Source organism: Sciurus carolinensis, chromosome 12 (genome assembly GCF_902686445.1).
Source record: "Sciurus carolinensis chromosome 12, mSciCar1.2, whole genome shotgun sequence".
In the NCBI taxonomy this organism is placed as follows: domain Eukaryota; kingdom Metazoa; phylum Chordata; class Mammalia; order Rodentia; family Sciuridae; genus Sciurus; species Sciurus carolinensis.
The window spans coordinates 109,588,831-109,611,873 of NC_062224.1; the positions used below are offsets into that span (position 1 = coordinate 109,588,831).

General features: G+C 51.0%; 1 protein-coding gene across 1 annotated transcript in view; it reads right to left on the minus strand.

Annotated features, from left to right (window-relative positions):
- Positions 1-6,307: 6,307 nt before the first annotated feature.
- The window catches only part of Tnn (tenascin N), a 59,726-nt gene continuing 42,990 nt past the window's right edge, over positions 6,308-23,043 (minus strand). Inside the window, exons 12-18 of the mRNA XM_047521208.1 lie at positions 21,789-21,919; positions 20,640-20,772; positions 20,076-20,227; positions 13,428-13,524; positions 12,440-12,607; positions 8,878-9,041; positions 6,308-6,461 (exon numbers count right to left, since the gene is read on the minus strand). Of these exons, the coding sequence (XP_047377164.1) occupies positions 6,321-6,461; positions 8,878-9,041; positions 12,440-12,607; positions 13,428-13,524; positions 20,076-20,227; positions 20,640-20,772; positions 21,789-21,919 (986 nt within the window). The 3' untranslated portion in view covers positions 6,308-6,320. The remainder of the gene's footprint in view (positions 6,462-8,877; positions 9,042-12,439; positions 12,608-13,427; positions 13,525-20,075; positions 20,228-20,639; positions 20,773-21,788; positions 21,920-23,043) is intronic.

Sequence of the window (23,043 nt, forward strand, 5' to 3'; positions counted from 1 at the left end):
GCCCTGCCGCCAGGGTGTGCCTGTGGGTTCCCACAGCACCATCCTCCTCCTGCACTCTCAGCTCACAAGGCACCTCTGCACTGGCCTTGCCTGTGACTTCAACATGATTCCCAAGTTCAAAGTCACATTTCTACTAGGCTGAGCAAAGAATCCCTGCAGCCAGCGTTCTGTTTCTGTCATCGTTCAAAGGGACGTTTCCAGATACCCTCGTGGACAGCCCCACTAAGCGGTGCTTTACTCGGGAATAGCGGCCTGCGCCCCTTCTCACAGCTACTGGTTCCATAAACGGTCTGGACCTTGTACTATGTGTCACACACACTGGGTACCAGAGGTACAAAGCTGTCCAGAGGGGCTCACAGCCTGACTGAGGGGACAGGCAAGCAAAGAGACCACTGCTTGGTCCCTGCTTCCTTAGAGGGAAGGCCCAGGGCTCGGGTCAGGATAGGCTGACAGGAGACCACGTGAGCACCACGGACAGTGCTTGGTAGGCGATGGGCAGGAGGGCCGTCTGCATGGTGGACATTGTAAAGGTGCCCCCTAGAATAGTGGTGCAGGGGGCAGCTGACAGGACTGTGCAGAAGCCATCTGAGCTCTCTGGAGTCACAGGTGCTGCCAGTTAGGACTCAGGAGGAGGGTGGTCCACCCCATGCCGATTCCGGCTCTCACTGGCTACGTCCTTCAGGTCCATGTATCTTTCTGCAAGACTTATCTGCAGAGTGGAGCTGGTGACAGTCCCTGTCTCGTGGGGGTGAAAAGAGTAAAGCAGATAACGCATGTTAAGCATCTAGCACAGGGCCTGGCTTATAAAAAGTGCTCAGTAAAAGTCAGGGGTTGTTAATAAGAAGAGAAGGAAAGTCACAAGAGAGCTGTGTCCCAGGAGTTGAAAGAGGAAAAACTCTCAGGAAGAAAGCCAAGGCCAATGGGGCAGAAGGATGCAGGTGGACCACACGCAATGGTGAGTCACCCTGAGTTTAACTAACCTTTCCCTTTCTCGCTCTTCTCTTTCTCTTTCTTCAATTTGGGAAACATACAATCCCATGAACAACCTTAGAGCTGGCTAGAGATACACCCCTAGCAAGGAGAAAAAGAGAAAAGAAACACAAAACTCAAAAGTTTTGAGTGAAATCATAAAGACTAAAGATTCAGACCCACTATCTTACTATCCCAGAGGGCTTTGCAATACTTAGAGTCCATTCATCACCTTATTTGATGTCCACTTCATAAATGAAGAAGATGAAATCCATGGAAGGGAAGCCCATACCTGGCCTGGGATGGAAACCGGAGTCTCAGGCTCCTGTCCCAGTGCACCCACACACCAGGACCCTGGTCCAGGCTGATTCGGGCTCCTCCAGACTGTTGGACTTGCAGGCACACCTCCTTTGAGTCAGAAACTTACCGAATGCAATCAGCCATAAGCCTATGAAGAGCCCAAATGTCTCCTTCAGATGTTCCACGGCAAGCCCCATCTGCCTCCTTAGCTGTCTCTAAGCCTAATTGTCTTTACTCACCAAAATAAAGAACTGTTTTCATTTCATTTCCTTCTTTTATTCAAATCATAATACTACTGCAGTACTATTGTTTTCTATTTTGCCCTTAAAATTACACTGCAGTTCATCTATTTTATAGAACAAACAGGCTTTGCGGGCTAACCTGGGAACCTAACATCTCTGCACAACATTGGAATTAGAATCAAAAGCCTTTCCCCCAGGGAAACAAACAACTAAAAGGAGGACTTTGGGAAGCATTTGAAAACTTGGAACTGCTTGAAATTCCTTCCGGGGTGCTCCCTCCACCTGCCAGCTCCCTGCTCAGCCTGGTACACCAGGTCTCTCTAGGCAACCTCTTCAAGGTAGCACCACTTACCTACTTGTGAATTGATCCAGCAACAACACTGCCTGAGCAACCACCAAGTGCAGGTGGATGTTGAGACGAGCCACCCTGGCTGACCCTCCATACAGCGTTACCCAGAAGGAAGAAAAGTGAGAAACCTGGTCTCCAGGTTATGAAGAGAGAGACGCTAAGCCAAGAGGCTCCCGGAAGGACAACACTGCCACCTCCTGCCCAGGACGAGCATGAAGGCTCTGGCACCAGGCTGCAGGCCCCAACTCTACTCATCAACCAGCTCCTAGGGGCAGGCGCGCCCTCCCGCCCTGGTGAAGGGATTAAGGCAGGACCTGGAAATTTGTTTAGCAGAGGCCCTTTTCCAGTAACTGACTAATTTTGCCGAGAGTTTGCTGTTCCTGCCTTTGCGTTTCTCCCATGTCCCATTTTCTTTTCACACCCACACCTGGTCTGTCTCCTTCCTTGATCACAATTCCTTAAATCATTCTCTACCTGGACTCCTGCAGCACTTCCTAGCTGCGATAATCCTTGAATTGCTGACAATTCCAAGTTCAAAAACAGAGCTCTTGACCTCATCTGACTAACATAAACTCGGGACCCTTTCCCAGAGGAAGCAGCTGCGAAGAACACCGGACTCTAAGTTCCGCCAGGTGAGGACCATCTCCTCGCCTTGGGGCTCCTCCTCTTCAAGCCTGTTGATTTTCCTTCCAAAGATCTGTTCCATCTGCGCCCTCCACCCTTTCCCAGCCACAGGCCAAGGAAGTCATTACATTGTGCCTGAACCTGTGAGTCTACCCTTCCCAAGGGCCCCCCAGAGGATGGTGACATGGCGGCAGGTGCAGTTGTACACCTTCCGGGTTCTGCAGCACAGCCCAGTAACTGTGGTTGACCACAATTAATTGAATATTTCGAAATAGCTAGCAGAGAGGGTTTTGAATGCTTCCAACACAAAGAAATGATGAATGTCTGAGGCGATGGATATGCCAATTACCCAGATCTGATCATTGCACATTATATACACATATTGAGAGGTCAAACTGAGTCCCTTCGATGTGTGCAATTAATAGGTTTCAATTAAAAATAAAGATTTTTTTTTTAATTCCACCCCCCCACCATTCTCTAGTCTGCCTCCAGACTGATGATATTTTCAAAATACAAGCCTGACCACGTCACTGCAGAGTTTAGGAAGCTCCGCTGTCCAGGTGTGAGCAGCAGCTCTGGTCCCTGGTGGGATTTTGGAATCCCCTGGGGAGCTTTGAGAAGCTCCCATGCACAGGACTCACCTGAGACTCGCGGAAATGGCGTCTCAGAAGGGGAGGCGAGCCCCTGCACATCAAAGCTCAGCAGACTGATGGGCAGTGGGAGCTGAGGGCCACGAGGTGGCATGGCAGGGGATCACTGACCACTCCTGCAGACTGGCTCTGGAGCTCCCCACGTCACTAGGTGCCCTGGCTCCCCCAGGGTCTGGCTCCCCCACACTTCCAGACCTAAGGTTGACCCATCACCACGTTTCTCCAGCGCTGTGGCAGGATCAGTCTACCCACTCTGCTCGCCGTAGCCCTGGTGACTCACTGTCCCCCAGGCTGCCACCGTCCTGGTTTGTTACCACAACGTCTCACCACAGTCCACAGCCACTCTAGGGCAGCTGGGGTTCTACTCATCACTCACCTGTGTCCTGTGTGGGGCAGGCGGCACTCAGGGGACTCTGCCAAATGCTTGCACGACTCCGTCCTGTCCCTACCCTGGTGCCTGGCCCACAGTCCAACCCTCCTACGTGAGCTTGTGTGTGCTGGTTTGTACTGAAGCGTCGGAATTGCTTCAAAACCTTGCTGGCTCAGAACCTGGCTCTAAGCAAGTGTCTCATGGGCCTGTATTCAGCCACCAGAGCAGGAGCTGCAGGTGGTCACATCAATACGAGGGCAGGCACACATGAGGGTCAGCGCTGGAATGCTTCCTAGAGTCAGATGAACACCGTTCAGAACGAGCTCCCCAGACTTCCTTCCCTCCCCAGCAGAACTCCTGAAGGCCAGCTGAGTTCTCCGCCCCACCCGCTCGTGGGCCAGCATAGGTCCTGCATGCGAAAGGAGGCAAGAACCCACTCCAGGTCCCCACAAGTCCCTCATGGCAGGTGGTGAAGAAAACCTGGCTCAGTGAACAGGGGGTGTGTGCCCGTAATCTACTGCCATCGGACCCTCCAAAGCAAAAAGACCCTCAGTGGCTCCCCAGGTCAGGGCTACTCAGAGTGGTTGACAGTCTGGCAGGAGCCCCCCGCCCACACCTATTGACTTAGAATATCTGGGGACAGGGCCCAGTCCATGTTTTAAGGAGCACTTAAGTTTAAGAAGCATGTTAAAACTGAGGAGCTCTGTCACCATCCCTGGCTCTGAGCAGTCCCTGGGTTGGATCCACTCTGCTGTCCTAGGAGGCACTTCTTTGCTGAAATTCCTTGACCTACTGGAACGGGCCCAAGGCTTCTGAGTCACAGAGCTGAGTACCCTTCATGCACAGGTGCAGAGCATAGCACAAAGGAATTCCAGGAGATGACTTGGAACTGCGAAGCTGTACAAAGGGACCTTTAGGACAGGCAAGGAAAATAACTCAGGCTCAGGCCCCAACAAAGCTGGGTTAGAGCCGAAAGAAACCTGGCATGCCTGCAAACATCTGCCCCAGAGACCTTCACCACACCCCCCTCCACTGTCACCATCTCCAGTTCTTAATCCTCCTCCTTTTCTCCTGCCGCATTTATCACTTCTTAAAATTACACACTCATTTATTCTTCATTGTCAGTCTCCACCGCTAGAACGTGAGCATAATTTATTTGCTATTTGTGGTTGGTCTTAACCTCGAGTGTGTAAGCACTGGAACATACAGAATAAAATGTACAAGTGAGTGTCTTGTTCACGTGGTTGGGTCCAGGGCTTGGGAGGGAAGCCGGCACATCACACGTCTGTCAAATGAACATGTGAATGGATGAGTGAGTGGCAGCTTTGTGAGCACGAGGCCCCTGCTGGGTTTGCTCACCTGTGTCCCCAGTGCCCAGCAGGCTGCCTAATACTAAGCAAGTGACACTCAATAGATACCCGAGTCAGTGAACTCCGTTCATTGCTAGTGATCAGCCCCAACATGAAGACCACACTTCATTCAGACCATCCATTATTAGATCTAGGGTTACCATGGCATGGCTCCGTCCCTCTTGGGGAGGGTGGAGACAGAACCAGAGGAACGCTGCCAACGTGGAAGGTCTCAGGAGTATGGCGTGGTGTTCACCCAGCAATCGACACCTGGAAAGGCCCAGGCAGTCACCTACACCCCTGATAGGACACTGTAGCTTTCAGGACATACACTTCCTTCAATGCCATCATTGCCATCACACAGGAAGAGAGCACAGCCAACCAAATGCCATCATAAAGCACCAACTGCACCTTCACTTGCACTTAGGTTAAGTTCAGCGTTCAAGGGCACTTATGCAGGGAAAATAACACAAGGCAATTTTTTCTTGATCAAGTGGTTTATTTTTTCTTGAATAGGAATTTAAGTTACTTCAATGGCCACTGGCTTGGCTACAGGAAGCTTCCGAGATGGTGGGAAACAAGCAAGAAGGATCTGACTCGCCGAGTGTCCAGTCAAGCAGTAAGCTTCACGGCGCTGGGGATTCTGGGGAAACCCGGGGTCCAGCAGGGAGGGGAGCCGGGAAGCAGCGAGGCCAAGGGCCGCAGGAGCACAAAAGGGAGTCCAGGAGGAGTCCTGGGTGGTGCCAGTTATTAAGAGCGTCAAATTATTCAAAGTTGAAATGAGTGAGAATTTATTTACAACATATGCAGATCTATGCAAGTGATTATGCAAATGGATGGAAAGGGGGCAGTTAAAAATAGCATTAAAATGGGAGCTTTGGGTTCCAGCAAGACGGAGCCCAGTCAGAGCTTAGCTACATGCCAGTGCCTCTTGGCCCTCTTCCGCTCTTCATTCCAGCAGTTTAAAAGGGGTGAGAGGCACACTTCTCTGGAAAACCCAGGGAGAACAGGAGGCAACAAGTGCCTCCCACCTTGGCCCTGACCCCTGGGGAATCAGAACCTCTTTGATACTTCTTTCTAGAAAGAAGATATGTAGTAGCAAAGCTTTAAATATGTATATATATATACACACACCAATTTCTAGAGATTTCCAATTGGTGGGTATGGGTGATTCATCTTTTCACCCTAATCCAAGACCCTCGAGTCCCAACGCCCTTTCCCACTCAACATACGAGTACAATGTGGAGGATTCTCGGGTCCCCTGGGAGAGCCAGGAGGAAACGCAGGTGACAGGGAAGGAATGGCTGGGATTTGAAGGGTGGCGACTCATTTGTTCTGAGCTCCCATGGATCTCAGAAACTAGAGACCCTGAGCGGCCCTCAGCCTTCCGTCCCCACTACCCACCCAGCCCAAGCCTGCACAGCCCCAACCCAGCGCTCCCCGCCTGCCGAGACTGCTCCAATGCCATCAGAAGGCTCTTGTCTTTCCTCTTAATGTCCGCTTCTTTCTGCCAGAGAAACGGCCTCTGCTGTAGCCATGAGGGCGGATTTTCAACTCCACGTAAGGAATGGAGAACTCATGTCCTTTCCAGGGCTCCCAGTTCACCCCCTGTGCAAAACAACCCAGCATCAGGAAAAGACATCGGCAGGAGGGAGGGAGGGGCACAGGATGAAGCCTGAACGCCTCCCTCCTTCTCCCTCTCCTCCTTTCTTCTCTCTCTCTAGGGGTGAAAAGAGAAAAGGAGGCACCTCTGATTCTGGGGAGGTGAGTCAGAGCTGAGAGCATGCGCCCTCTGCTGGGCAGCTGGGGTTGGACAGACTGAGAGGACAGAAGCTGCAGCCTCTGTGGTGGGAAGATGGGGCCAGGAGTCCAGGATGGGGACGAGGCCAGAGCTCCGGGGTCCACCTGGCCAGCAATGAGCAAATTAGCCTGGCCTCACTCTTTCCCTTTCCCAAAAATTAAAGGCAAAAATAAACATATTAATTGGCCAATTGTGTAAAATCATTTTCAATTTAGACTGCTTAGATATTAGCTCTGGGGTAACAAATAGCCCGCTGAAAACTAAATTTCATTTTATGTCTTTTGACTGGTGAGCACAATAATATTTAATTCACTTAATAACCTTGCAACCTGGCCAATAAAGAGCCCAAGTGACCGATTTTATGTATTTTAATTTGTGAGGTAAATAATAAACAAGAAGCTAAATGCCTCGTAGACTGTGAAAAGCACATTAACCAGATGAATGTCTTTTATTAGCAAATATGGGGATGGTTTAGGGCATGCTGGCTGCTCAGTTCAAATATTTGATCTCTGATCACAAGCTTCTCTGAGTCAGCCCACATGCTGTCACCATGATTGATGGGCCCACCCTCCTTGACTTCCTGGGGGCAAATTCATTCTTTCCTTTGAAAAACTACATAAGGATGGGGAGTCTCCACAGCCTAGTTAGGATCAAAGGGATAAAAATGGACCTGGACTTTAGATGTGCTAATATTTAGTAATATTGCTGTGGAGTAGGTTCTGGGAAAGGTGGCTTCCTGGCGGGTGGGGTCAGGACCTAGGACGGTGTTATGCTTTTTACATGAGGACTGTTCAGAGCTAGATGGTTAGATCAGGATCGCTGTAACCTGATCAGTCCTTCCTAGTTTGAACAGACTGGCTGGGTGATAAGTGTAGGCAGGTGGGGCGTAGCTGAAGGAGGAGGGTCACTGGGCCTGCCCTGGAAGGGCTCATCTTCCCGAGGGCCACTTTGTCTCTCTCTGCTTCCAGACCACCACAAGCAGAGCAAGGCTCCTCCACTCCACCTTTCTGCCATGCTGCTTTGCCTCACCTTGGGCCCAGGCCTGTGGAGTTGGCCCATCATACACAGAACCTCTGAAACCGTGAGCCAAATGAACTTTTTCTCCTCTAAGTTGTCCTTGTCAGGTACTTTGGTCACAGCTATGAAAAGCTAACTAACACAGATGGGAAATTAGAAACCCAGGATGGAACTACGAGACTTTGTGGAGAGGACTGATGATGAGTAGGAGAAAAGATGCAATTTTCCAGAAGCTGGGAGAGAGCTGACAAGAGACACCTAGTAGCTGGCAAAGAATCCAGATGACATACAAGGGTCATGGAGTTAGAGAAGTTGCCACTAGGAAACCTTCAGAGCCAGGGAGGAGAAAGGAGCCCTCCTGGATTCTCAGCCCTGCGCACATTCCTAATGCAGAAACCAGCCCAGCACAATACTCTGGGAAGACCCTGGCTGGCTTTGGGTAAAGCGGATCCAAGGATGAGTCTGACCTGAGGCGGAAGACTGTTTTCTTGGTGATCAAAGGACTTGAGAGAAACACCTTTGATTTCATGATAAAAACTAGGGAGGACTATGAAGTATCAGTTATGGACTGAATGTTTATGTCCCCCCAAAATTCATAGGTTGAAGCCCTAACCGCCCCCACAGTGCGATGGTATCAGGAGGTAGGTCTTTAGGAGGTAATTAGTTTAGCTGAGATCATGAAGGTACCGTCCTAGGATGAGATTAATGCCCTTATAAGAGGAAAAGGCCATAATCCCCCTTCCTCCCTGCTCCACCTCCTCTCTGTCCGGGTGAGAATACAGCTTGGCAGTAGCTGGCTACAAGCCAGGAAGCAAGGCCCCACCAAGAACTGGCACCCCAATCTTGGATTTCCCATCCTCTATGAGAAACCAATGTCTGTTGTTCAAGCCACCCATTGGGTGGTATTTTGTTGGAGCAGCCTGAGCTGACTAAGGTGATCTGTTCATGAACTGGTAAGGCAAAAGATGAACCCAGGTCATCTATCTTTATATGGCAGTGGGCAGATGGAGCTCCCACCCACCTACCACCAATCGGAGTGGGCATGGAGGGACAGAACCTCAAGACCATGGAGCCTAGAGCAGATGCTTTCCTGTCCTGACTGCCAGTCTTGGAGAGAGGAGCCCCCAGACTAGGCAGCAGGGTGCCCTAGGCAGAGCTGAATGTGGGCAGGGCCTGGGACAAAAGAGATGTTTGCCTATCACATACCTCACTGTGCTTGGTCTCCCCATATTTGCCATTGGGGTTGGCCAAGTGGCAGTTTTTGTACCACCATCCACCATGATGAGTCAGGGCACAGTTGCTGAGGGCGATATCATTGTCTCTGTCAAAAGTGGTGAACTTCCATCCATTGTGGTAAGTAAGAGCGTCTCCTGCAGGAGGGAAGAGCAGGCAGGCAGAGCCGTCAGGGGATGATCAAAGCGTTCCCGGAAAGGGCCTGCCGGAAACCATCTCGGCAGGAAAATGCCACGGATCCAGTCACTTATGTGTCACAGATGGTCACCGCATTCTCAAAATGGCCATAATGAGAGCAGAACATGAGTGAACAGGTTCTCTTTCCTGGCCTGTCACCCAAATTCCGGGCTTGTTTCACCAACAGCCTCGACATTTTCACTCGGAAGCTCCCTGGTTATGTCAAATGTCCAGCCACCCCTCACACCGATGACCACAGACAGACAAGGATCTCGTGTCTGGACCTGGAAAGTCTTCTATCCAGGAATGTGGAGTAGGCAAAGAAAACAGGGCCCTGTGCCGTGCCTACCTTTCCCTTCTGTCCACATATCCATTAATTATTTTTTCCTCTTCCTCAACCACTAACTTTTGAAAATCTACTTCAAACAAGGAAGGCACTGTCCTTGGTAGAAAAAAAGTCTTCACCATCGATATGTGGCATCCCTGACCCCAGCCCACGAAGCAGTGGCCGAGATACCAGGTCACATTTCCAAGTGCCCCCAGTGAGGGACACAGCCCCTGAGCACCTGGGCACAACAGAGGTGGGACTTGAAATCAGCTGGTGGCCCACAGAAGTCATTCGGCACCACCTTTCACATTTCCGTATTTCCACTGTCACCTCTGAGTGGATGCACAGCATCTTGAAGGCACAGCCATACGGTCGCCTCCCGGCCCCGCTACGACACTTAGAAACAGAACTTGCACCCTATTGTCTGGAGTTCCCTTCGTGGAGGAATAATTGACTTTCCGAAGGGAGTTCCGTAAAGCCGAAAGCCAGGGCCGGCCGCCTGCGTGGTCGGGGCCAGGACAAGCCTGCAGCCACACGCTTTCCCAGGGCGGCAGAGCCCCGGCTTCTCATCAGAGCTTTCCTGTGGGGAGCCGGAGGAGCAGGCAGGGGCGCGGGTGTCACACGTCACCTTCCACTTGAACACCTGCCTCAAATAGCGCCTCATCCTTAGCACACGGGCGGCCAGAGCGTTTCAACGCCCCTCCTGGACCCATCAGCCACCTAAGGAAACCAGAGCCCCGCTGACCCGCCCGCAGCTCTGAGCCTAAGAGCAGGAAGACTGGCCTCCCAGGCTCCACTGACTGGCACCGTCCCCTGAACAACCTGAGGACAGGAATCACTGTCACCCATGCAAGCAGAGGACCTGCGAGGGGAACCGCACCAACTCAGGAATACGGTGACTCCCCTCCGCTACTTTCCACTGGCAACATCTCATTTCCTGGACTATGTTAAACAGACGCAGAAAAGGCAGATTTTAATGCTGGAGGAAAGGGAAAGGGACAGCCTGGGAGGACGGGCCTGGGCGAGGCCCCCAACCAGGAAGCTGGTGACGGACTGAGTTCCAGGGAGACCGGCAGGGCCCAGGGACCACAGGGAAACACCAGCTGCTACCCTGGCAGGGAACCGCCACAGATGGAGCCTGTGGAGACCGGGACCCCTTAGCCTGAGGTTCCCAGGTAGTGGAGGATGAGAACAGAGAGGAGGGCAGTGGATGTGACAGGCTCCGTGCAGACTGGGCCAGAGCAGGAGGCCCAGGGGTGTGGGGGAGACTGGGCTGTGTCCCCTGTCACACCGCCCAGATGGGAGAGGCCATCAGGACTGCAGGCTGGATTTACTTAGAGAGGGTGGGGTGGAGGAAGTAGGTTTAGTCCTACAAAACAGCATTTTTTCATTATCTGAGTATTATCGTTATCATTTAAATCATCCCGTGAATCCTGATAAAGCCACACGCACGTCCATCTGTTTCCCGACTGTATCTGAACTGCCTCTTTTCCACGCTCGACTTCCATGACTTACACTGCACGGGCGTGATCCAGCACAGCCTGTCTTGCAGCCCCTGGAGACCAAGGCCACCGAGGAAAGGAGAAGAATCCTGAGCAGGGCAGCCTCTGGAGCGGCAGGTCCTTGTTTTCAGGACTGCTCACTCTCCCCCCGCCCCAGCCTCACTTGGACTCTGCAGACAGCCTCTGTCTGTAGCCAAGTCCTGTACCTTGGTCGGTACCCACTCCTGCCACGTCACCAAACCCACCCTTCACTGACCCTGTGGAACCTGCTGGGCCTCAGGAACTACTCTGTGAGATACTAAATGTCCGTAAGATTATACGGAAAAGTCCTGCAAAGTTTGGTTTTTAAAACCCATTTATGTATGCTGAGCCAGGCTCTGTGCTAGGCCCCAGGAAACAAGAGCAAAATTCAAGTGATTGTTTGAAAAAAAAAAAGTATAAATCTCAAAGAAATGCTACATTAGCAGTTGACCACTCCTGACCATTCCCCAGACACTCAGGGGTTCTGCTCAAAGTCATCTGCGACTGGGGGAACCCAAGTGGGCAACTTCGAGAAGCCCCGCACGGCTTCAAGGCAGTACCCACCTCCCTTGCCTTGGCTCCATCCTTGCTCTCCTGGGGAGCCCTGCCCTTCTCCCACCTACGCTCAGCCCTTCCTTCAGACCCGCTACCAGCCCCGGTCCTGCCAGAAGCTTCCTCCAGGCACTCTGGTCCTCAACGTCCCCACCTGCCCCCTCCTTAGCTCTGCCCCTTGCCTCTTGGCTCCTCTGCAAAAGCGGCCTTACCCTCTCCCTCTACTTCCCCGTGCACCCCTTTCTGTCCTATACAGCCAGCGCATTTGGCTGGTGACACCTTCCTACCCGGTTATACCAAAGTCGGGAATACTCCAAAGTCAAAGGACAGATTCACTTTGTTTAAATATCACAAATATAGATTTTTAAATATTAGTATTAAAACAATAACCACACCTCCCCCTCTAAAATAAAATATTTGCTGGTGTATCCAGCATCTCAGCCGTGCTGCTTTGTCGAGTCCTTCACCTTCACACCCCAACGCCCCATCCGCCCTGCCGCTGGTTGGTCCAGTCCGCAGGGCAAAGGCTGAAGACCCCCCAGCAGCAGGGCCGGCACGGTTGCTTTAAGTCAATGAGACCTGTGCTTCTTATTGGTCAAATCGACTTTTTGCTGCCTTTGTTTACAGCAAGGGATCCCAAAATGCTTCAGTGATCACACACACACTGCCGAGCAGACGAGACCCCGCCACACTGCCGAGCGCACCATGAAATCGTTCAGCTGCCTCTGAACGATTCATCAGCTGAGTTACCACAGCGTGATTTCAGGGAGCCCAAGAGGAAGGAGCGGCCCAGGTCCAGGTTGGCTACGGCAAAGCACTGCTTGAACTTCATTGCTCACCCCAGCCCCGGGGCAGCGGGCCTCCGCTGTCAACAGGTCAATTCAGCACCACACAGTCCGCCCTCTGCAGACCAACCCAGGACAAGGGCCCCACAGCTGGAGAATCCGCTCCTCACCTGCTGTGCCCCTGTACTTCCCGACTGACAGCCTGTAGCGCTCCTTGCTGGAGGCCACTTGGAAGAAATCGTACACGGCATAGGCAGATTCGTTGACGGTCTGCAAGTCCACTCTGACCTCGTACCGGGTGGGTGTGCCCATGGTGAGATTGTGCAGTTTCTCAAGTCCTAGAGACAAGGGATGGAGTTTCAGTAACCAATCAACTCTGTGTGTGAGACCTGGCCATTTGCCTCTGAGACTTTCAGAGTCAAAAGTCACCTTAGCCTTTACCTTCTCTGCTAACAAGGAGCCTTCCCAACACTTTCTCTTTAATTTTCTGACCCTACTATTTCGACTGTGCACAACTGTGCCGAAGACTTCTATAGAAGGCACAATGAGGGGAGCAGAGCGATCATGGAACGAATCCACAATTGGCCCCATCTCTTTAAAGAAGCAGCAACTCCACTTAACGGTCCGTTAATCTCACCAAGTAGAACCGAAGAGACCTGCACCGTCCAACTACAAACACCACCTGCTCTACCCGACACTGAGTGTCCAGCTATGCCTTAGATTTCACATTTCCCGCTGGATGACTGGCTCTTTCACCCTGTCTGAACATCTGCTCCAGTAGAGAGCAGAAGGAAGAGAGGGGACAACATCCACAATGCTTGGCATCACTAGAAAAATTTCAGGGACAACAGAACGTTTTCCCAGTAAGAGCCCAGGAGCCCAGTCAATAACCAGCTCTCCACACTGGGGTCTGTAAGACACTCAGGCTCACTGGTCCTGCAGAGCTCAGACACAGCATAAAAGCCCCCGGGGCAGTCCTCCCTCTCCCAAGGCCACAGTGTATGCTAGCCTTTCCACCACATGGCACGGTGGCACAGTGTCCCTGAAACTTAGACCTCTCCCTGAGTGTAGTGAGCAGCCTTGAGCTGCCTGACCAGCTGGCCCAAGGAGAAGTGACCCCTCCACAACCCCTGCCCTCCCAATTCTCAGAGCTCAGACCAAGCCAGAACTCCTTCATGGGGTCCCCAAAGCCTTCCACGTAGCTCCGCCAACGCTTGAAGAAATCCAGCTGCCCGGTGTTCCGTCTCTGGAAGACCTGAGAAGGGAAACACAGGAAATGGGTGCTCCACTCGGACACAGGAAGAGACACAACCGAGCAGAAGGGAAGTGATATTTATGTTTCTCAAGGTGGTGCGGGGACAAGAAGGGACTGTGAACCTGGACTGCATGGACTCCCCCCAGGAGCTCATCTTCATGTATTTTAGAAAGGATTCTCATCTATGTACCAGTCAATTCACTGTATTTGTCCACCATATTAACAAGTGGTGTCGGGGGACAAGAAGGATGCTGGGTGCTCAAACGTGGAGCACCTACTACAGAAGGTTTCTGCCCTCAAGAAATCCCAATTATAGAGCACAGAACTCAGGGACTGGTGTTATAGTTACTAGTGGTGGTCACTAGTAGAACATTCCAAACCTGTGCTGGCTCTGACACGTAACCTTCAACCTCTGTTCAACTCCATTGGAGCACATTGTGTTGTCTGCCCTCCCTCCTACAGTTTGAAAACTTATTTCTTAGTTCACGTGATTCCTAACATAGCAAGTGTTTGGTATTTATGGGGGAAAATGTCCATTCAACAATATTTACTGAGCATCTACCATGTAGTCAGCACCATGCAAGGTGATACGTACAACGGGTAAACCAGAAATGCTCCCTGCCCACGTGGGGCCAGCAACCCAGTAAATGAAACATACGTGAGTTAGATGATCCAGCAAATAAACATGCAATTAAAACAATGATCAGGCTATAAAAGAAGATGCAATGGGACTGCAAGAGCTTGGTCGAAAGGCCAGGAGAGCACCCACCCCAGAGAGTCGCTCAGTGGGTAAGAGTATCAGGCAGGAGAACTGGAGGCTGGCTTGGGGGTTCTGGGGCAGATTAGGAGGGGACAGAAAAGGTGGCTGGAAAGATGGGCAAGGGTGGATGGTGGCTGGGCTTTAATAAGCATCGATGAAGGTATTGGCCCAATGTAAGAGTGGTGGGTGGGTGAGCAGGAAATGAGCTTTCCTACTTCCACCTTGCTCAGACCTATGGGGCTACAGAGTAGAGAATGGAAGGGTGGATGAGGAGGACAAGTCAGGAGGCCACTGTAGGGTACTTGGACTCAAGGCTGCCCTAAGGGTAGACAGAAGTGGACAAAGATTCAACTGGTAGATGTGGCAATACTCAGAATGGGGAGCTGAACTAGGACAGTCAAGAATGAATTGCACAGTGTGGGTTTGCAGAACCGGGCGACCGTTGACTGAGCTGTTTTCTTAGATGTGGGATTCTGAGAGCACAGGTCCTGTGATAGCATGAGGAGCTCATCTGAGGACATGGTATGAGTCACTTTTCAGCCTTCCTGGTGAATGAGTTAATGCAAGGGCTGAGTTCCAAAGAGAAGTCCCGGCTGGATGTTGGAGGCAGGTGCGTGTCTGGGAGAAGACTAGGAGTCCACCAAATCCCGTTTCACTGTCCTCTTCCCAGGAATCCAGGAAGATTTCCCTCCCCAGCTCCCCTGGCACTTCACTTGGAGCCGTGTCACCATTTCTAGCCAAAAGGTTGTAAATGGAGCACAGGAGAGCGGGTGGAGCTCTTGGTGTTCTCTTCCATTGCCAAGTGTGGTGGCAAAGGCCACATGTTGAAATGGCAAACCACAAGATGGAAGCAGCCTGAATCCTGAGTCACCTCTTAGAAGTGGCTTCACACACGAGTCAAAATGCTTACGTGCTAGATGTCTGGCACCTGGGGCTGGTTTGTCCTCACAACATAACATTCCATCCTAATGAACACAGAGCCACCAGGCACAGGGAAAATGAAGTCACCCGAAAGGATGGGACCACGCAGGAAGGAACTAGCAACTGAAGTTGGCCTGGGATCCAGCCTTGAGGACCTCCACCATATGAGAGTCATGGGGGAGGATGCGTCCACCAAGGAGAGAGAAATGTAGAAAGAAAACCAGAGTAAAGTGGAACCACCAAAGCCACAGTGAGAAATGACGGTCACTAGTGTCAAACCATGAGAGGCACAGGAAGATGGAACCAAACCTGTCCCTAGAATTTAGAGACCGAAATCACCAGTGACTTTAAAGCCAGGGCTGTGTTAGCAAGAGATGGCAGGAGAGCCAAACTGGAATGGACTGAGAGTGAGTGAGAAATGGGAAAACAGGAACACCCCTAGTCCACAGGGAAACGGCTTTCTTCACGAAACTTCCTCTACTGGGAGAAGGAAGGTAGTCCTGTCCAAGGAAATTGAGTTATTTTATATGAAATGAACTTGAAAAGTACCAAAAGCTCAATGCACCTGAGTGCACTATTGGAATTGATTAATATATATAATTCCACTGACCTTGAGAGCCAGGGGCTGCATTGCACCTTTCTACCTACTTTCCTCTGTGTTCATTCAAATGCAGAAGCCACGACACAAAATCTAATTCCCTGCCCTCCACCATACTTCACAGAGCATGCCTCAGGAAAGCACATTATCCCGAATTTGGTAAGGCGAACCTCCTAACCCATGTGCGGCCTTCACGTTTTTCTCCAGGAAGAGTCAGGGCGGGAGGGTAGTGATGCTGTAGTGAAGCCAAGCTCCACCTGGGAGCTCACCTGAGCCCCGGAAGCCCGCCCAGGTAGCTGGCCCAGGAGGTGCTGAACTAAGGTGCCCACGGGGGAGGGTAGTTCAGCTCTGAGTCAGCCACAGCCACATCCTGGCAGGGGGGCAGGTGGGAGGCAGCCCTCTCTGTTCCTGACCCTGGGAAGCCCGTTGTAAAGTGGGAGGGAAGAGTCCACCATGCAGCGCTGCTGGGAAGACTAAATAAGACTGTACATGCCCTACAAACATGTCCTGTAAATGAGAAAGAGCTGAACGGAACTCAGGAGCGTTCACAGTCAACAGTCACAGGTGGCGTTGGCCTGTTGCTCTGGTCCCCCTTCCTCAAGTGTCCCTTTGCTAGAGTTGATCTGTTCCTTTCTTGACTTCCTTCATCTTTGCTCATTCACTCACTCACATAATAATAACATACCGAGCATCTGCTGAGGGTCAGCTCTGGAGCGAGTATTCATGACACCATTTTACAGGTGTGAAAGTCCAGAAGAGCAAGTAGCCAGCTACTTATTTAGTGGCTGAAGCAAGGATAACACACACACACTTCCTCATCTTTAATCAAAAAGGCTGGAAATACTGCTCTACTGAGTCTATTTCCCACAGAGCATTTCTTAAGACATGGAAGGTCTGTGCCACCCCCTCCCCAGGACTCATCCTAGGGCGGAAGCAGTACTGATGTTTGCTCTCACATGCATCATATTATTAGGGGACAGACAGATGAGGACGCTGGGAACACAAGGCTAAGAGAATAATCCTATAGAATGGGCCCACGGTGCTGACCCATGTATGCTTTCTTTGCCAAAAAGCAATTTGCCCACAGCCCTGCCTGGCCTAAGTGGACAGAATATGTCACATTCCTCTGCTAACTACCTGTCATCTGCAAGGAAATACAGGCAGGAAATAACACGGATAAGAGGAAACCAAGTAACTTTGAAGGGAGAGACTTTTGTGACCCTTTTCGCAGACCAGACTCTAGAGGATAAGGATGGTTCCTTCTAACCATAAAATCTGTCAGAATGTATGGTTAAGACTCCAATTAGAACCAGTCAGCATGGGCCAAAGTAACCCAGAGTTGCCATGCAGTGGGAACCTGAAAGTCTGATGTCACCCTGCTGTCAGTCAAAAGTCAAGGGACTCTAGAAACTTCTCTGGGACCCCAATAAAACTGGAGTGCAGGAGAGGCACATTGTCCCTCTCCTCTCTGAGAGGACCCACTCTCTCCCTTGAAAGTGTCCCCTTTCCCTTCTCCTATCCCTTCAATAAACTCATGCCTCTTGTTCTGAGGGACATGTCTAAAATCTTTCTGACTTGGTCCCAAGGCATGGGTTTGAAGAAGGGGTCTCCATGCTGTGCCAGTTTCTCGGAAGGCCCCAGCTCTGTACCATCAAATCACACTCCACCACAAGGTCAGGCTCAAAGTCAACCCTACCTCCTGAGGACAGGAGCTTTACAGAAGCATCTGGTCTCCACCTCTCATCCACGAGCCTGGTGCCCACACTCAACAGAGTTCCGCCTGATTTTTTTTTTTTTTTTAAATAATGTTCCAGCATGACCAGGGAAACTGATTCTGGTGCTCTTGACTCATGTTGAGACCCATTGTTTAGAATGAACCGTGTCCTTGGCAAGTTGGTTAACACTTTCCTAAATTGTCAGATCAAGATGTTAATAACCCCCTCTGTCATGGGTTAAAATCCAGAGCTTCAGCAAAGTCATTAATCACAGTAAATCATAACATATTTAATTCAGAGTCTGGCACATATAGATAATCATAACTTATTGTATCTCAATAAATGCTTGTTAGCATTGTCTTAAATCAGATTCAAGTGAACTGACCCTAAAGGGATCATTTATATATCTTGATCAGGCAGTATTAACTGAGCCACTCAGAATCTAGCCCATTCCCATTCCGACACAAAAACACTTTATAATGAACTATTTGAGAATAACCCAAGCCCTTAGCAATTAAGTCTCATGGGAGAAAAATCTCTTTGTGTCTGGTTCTACACGCCAAAGCAGGCATTACCCTCGAGAACTTAATATCCTGAATGACTAAACCAGGAGAAAAAAATCTAAAGTGCATTTAAAAGCCTGTGGAAAGAGCCTGTGATGCGGTCCTAGAGACTTCCGAGATGGAAACACTTAAGCAGCCCCTGATGTTCCCAGCCTCCCACCAGCGGCTTCGGTTGCCTCAGGCGGAGTTCTTCCAGCCTGTTCATCAGAGTGGGGTCCCGCTGCCCAGAATGGAGAATGACCTTAAAAATCTTCCAAAGGCTCAAAAGAAGCCATGGACCCTAGGCCAGGCTTCAGTAATGGAAGACTCTAGAACTTCCAAACATGGAAATTGTCAGTGAAATACGTGGAGAACTTCTCAGGACTCCGCGTGCTTTCTGTAGCGTGTGACTTTGAGTGGAAGCCTGCAGGGTCTTGGCTCGGCTCCAGGGGTCAAAAAACAAGCCTTGGGAGCAGGTCGGGACTGATGCTGGGGAGGATGAGGGGTGGTTTCAGGCGTCTGGCACTGACTGTGTGCCTGAGTCAGGGTCTTCTGCACAGGCAGGAGGTAGAAGGCAGGCTCCCCAAGTGTAGGCCTTTGAGTCTCATTTGTTCACTGCTAGATCTTTAGTGCACAAAACAGTGCCTGACGCACAGTAGGGCCTCCATAAACACTTGTGCAATAGTTAGCGAGTTTCCCAGACAGTTGTCCTAGACAAATGTCCTCTTCCCTATGCGAGTTTGGCTTTCAAAAAGCCACACTAGACGGGTACAGCCTGCCAATGGTCAATTACAAGCACAAAGGCAGAAAATTGGGCTTCAGGCCCCAAGGGATGGAATGCCCAGAGTCACAGCGGTGCTAATGGAAAGCAGCAGGTGCGGTGGGCTCTGGCCAGGGGGGACAACTCCCTCGTTGCATCCTGCTCTGTCACTTGACAAATCAATCGGGAATCCCCCCATCCGGAATTCCCATCTATCCAATGACGGCCTTCCAGTGTCAGATGCCGCTGTGCAGATGGTGAGTTTTCTTGATGCTGCTCTTCGCATGATCTCATTTCACCCATGGCTGCCCGAGTGTGTTTGGTTCCCCAGGCCCCTGAGCAAAGGTGTAAATGAATATAGTTTGAGCACTAAGAGATCATGCTTTCTATATCCCACAGAGGGTGGCAGGCGCACGCAGGCGAAGGCTGTGTGCTGGGCAGGGCCGGGAGAGCTTCCGCCAGTTCAGACGCTGGGAGAAGTGGGTGGGGAGACGGAGGGATCAGATGGCAACCCTCACAGGCAGCTCCTCATGGGCCCGGATCAGGCATGCAATCAGAGAAGATGCTGCGTGGTTCAAGTGGACAATGGCCCAAGAAAAGACAACCTCCTCACAGGAGAGAGACTGTGAGAGCCCTGGCCAAGTCTCCCTCTCTCAGGTCTCACTCTTTCAAATCAAATCCCCAAAGGCCTTGTTTCTATCCTGTGGAGCCAGGAGGGCAGAACCTGGACAATAGGCTCTGTCACTCTGAGGACCGAGTCCCCAGAGAGGCCACGTGTCTCCATCCTGAATGGCCTGAGCTGACCCATTGGGAAAAACTAACGAGTAAGGAGGCTGGAGTCCTGGCTTTGTCTTTACCTTGTGTGACTCAGTCAAGGCGCTTTTCTCTGTGGGCTTCGCTCCCTACCTGTAAGACAGGTCTCATAATTCTCCCTCTTACTCTAAAGCTGTTGGGAGAGGACCAGGTTTACAAAAGTCTGAGGAACGTAAGTAACACACGCATTATTACGATGATAAACCCACGGGCCCGCGTGGTCATCAGTCCCAGTTTAACCACGCCTGCTCTGTGACAGGCATGAGGTACTCAGCTCTGTCCAGGGGTGGGGATGGCTCTCAAAACAGCTGCAAGTCACCAAAGCTCCTCAGTCCCCTGGATAAAGAAGAACTAGAGCCCCAGACACCCCATGCGTAGCTATGACCAGCCCCCGAGGCAGGCGGCAGCTGTCCACGGAGCGCCTGGGATCTGCAGGACTCACAATCCAGCCGCCTCCATCCGTGTCCATGTCACAGTACACCTCCAGGGGCCGGCTGGCGTCGCCGTTCAGGTAGATGGTGTAGAGTCCACTGGCAGCGTTGCTGTTCTGCTGAACCTGGCTGCAGTCCGAGGGGTGTGGGAAACGGGCATCGACTGAAAGCCAAGGAGAGGGGCAGCGTGGAGAGAGGGCAGGAGGGCTTTCCCCTTTCTCAAGGCAATTAATTTGTTCGGAAATCAGTTCCTGACCTCCTACTATTTTGCTTCTTCCAACTCTTCACACACATTGTATCTTCCTCCCTCATTCTGCTCCCATCACACTCCGCACATGCATTTTAAGGTCAAGTTCGCCTCACTTGCTCGCCCAATCCAATTCTCTCGCAAAGTAGCTCTCCCCTCACTCCCATCTTTACCGCCTCCACGCGGGATGGATTTCTGTGAAACCCGTGACTCCATTTCCATTCCCCAGCCTAAAGAAATCCACGGCTCTGTGGGCACTGGGCTCTCCCAGCCTGGCCACTGCCCGCCCATGATGGTGCGGCCATTCAGACACCCGATTCTGCATCACCTGTGGAGAGGGTGGTGGACACGCTCCTGCTCCGGCGATCCCCCTTGAAGGCAACCAAGGAGACGGGGTAGGTGATGCCCTGCTCCAGGCCCTGCAACTCCAGCCTCTGGTCGCCCCTGCGGAGCTGCACCTCCTACCAAGCAAAGGAGAAGCGATGGTCAGTGACGCGGGTTAGGGCCCCAGCATGCTGGGTGCCCACAGCTTTCCCTGATGCGATGGACTGAGCTCTCTGAGGGCCCAGTGGGTCCCAGCTACCTCTCTGCAGGTCATGCCATGGAGACTCAGCACTACTGGGACTATGGGCTGAGAGCCAGGCAGGCACTGTTGCTCCTCCAGCCCTGTGACTCCCTAGGGACTTCTCCTTCAGACACCCACCGGGCACTGACGACAGCCACCTCTAGTGGCACCCTGCTGGCAACGATGGGCCGAGGAGGTGTTAAAAAGGGGCTGAAGGGCTGGGGATATAGCTCAGTTGGTAGAGAACCTGCCTTGCAAGCAAGTACAAGGCCCTGGGTTCAATCCCCAGCACCGCAAAAAGAAAAGGGGGGTGCTGAAACTGGTCATGGTGTCTCTGCAAGCACAGGGCTAACTCCCCTAGCAGGACTCAGAAGCATTCGTTGTAACAAGGAATAAGTCAAAGTGCCTTCTTTTCTTCTGCCTCCTTTCTTTCTACCTTACCAAGGAGAGAGAAGGACAAGTTTTGAAAATTTGCTGGCCTTCAGATTCAAGGGGAGATATAACCCTTAAATAAGGATTCATCAATTCATTCAATACATTTTTATTGAGCACCCACCACATGCTAAGCATTATCCTAAGCACTTTAGATACAGCTATAAACAAAATGGACAACGATTCCCTGCCCTCGCAGACCTCACATTTTATAACCTCCCTGGTTATAAAAATAAATAACACAGGGCAGATGTGCAGGCTGCAAATACACAGTGGTCAGCTAGGAGCGGGCACAAAGCTTAGTCCTTGCACTGAGACCAGTGTTCACAAATGACTGTGCTTAGCAATGTCCCTTACACACAGCAGGTGATCGACGAGGATCCACTGCGTAATCAGCATGTGGCCATCCAGGCAGCAATCTGCCCAGTCAGTACCTCCAGAGAGAGGCCGCCAAGAGAAAAGACAGGGCATATCCAGTACCTTCACTGAGCCATTTGGGAACTGGTAGGTCAGGATGTAGCCATCGATCTCAGCAGAGGGAGGCATCCAGGTCAATACCCCACCAGAATGTGTTACACCAAATGGACGAAGGTTTTTGGGAGGGTCGATTTCTGTAAATACAACGTCATCATCATTACCAAGGTAGAGCTGAGGCAAGGCGCTCTAAGCTAGTGGTTTATATTTTCTCCCTACATATCCTCCCATTTCTCTTCCTTCCTTCTGGTGCAAATTCTTCCTTGCCACAGGCCTTCCTGGCCTCTGTTTCCAAAAGTACAGATGCACAGAGGACAAGAAGATTAAGAAACAGGGCACTACATGGGTCCCAAAGGGAGGGAATCGGGGCCCCCACCTCCCAGCAAATTCCCAGGGAGCGGTAGAGATGAGCGATGTAGATTAGCAGTGAGCTCTCAGAGGCGGCCTTTCTCCTAGAGAGATGTGGGGCCATGACACAGACACGGACCCAAAAGGGCCCACACGCAGGAACCAGGGCTGCCTCAGCAAACACAGCTCTAAGTGTGCTCACCACCAAGCATAAGGGGGTTATGATGAAAATTAAGTTCCATGGAAAGACAGTTTCATCACAGAAACTGTTTTCATCACAGAAATGTAAACGAAGTTACATTTCTTAAATACCTAAGGGTGTGGTATACATTGGTGTGTGTTGGTAATGCATACCCAGCACAGAAAGACATGGGACAAGACAGTGTTAGAGAAAAATGAAGGGAGAGGCATGCGGGAGGGGCAGAATAAGCAGTTTTTCTTGTGTGTACTTCCAAACACCAGGAGGTGTGCGCAGGCGGGCGCACCCTGGGGATCAGGAAAACCGAAGCTCAGCAAAAATACTAGTTATCACCATTACAACTGGTCAGACAGCTCTTAAAAAAAAAAAACTAAGTAAGACATGAATGGAAATTTCCATTTTGAAGAAACATCATCATAGATGGCAATTTTAATTTAGAAGTTCCCAAAAAGACATCTTCAGGCTATTTTCTACCCAGTAGCATTTCAGCTCAGAACAGAACTGTAGTATTTTAATAGACATCAGACAGATGTTGTTTTGAATTAGGTTGTTTTGACAAATTTCGAGTTTCTGTAATAGCTTTGTTTGATTTTCTAAACCATAGCATCTGGCATGGATCTTATTCTATCCATCACATGGAAAAACTGAATTTGTTTGCAAAATTGTAACTATTTAAACATCCTAACCTAGTTCCTGTCACCTCCTTGACAGTCC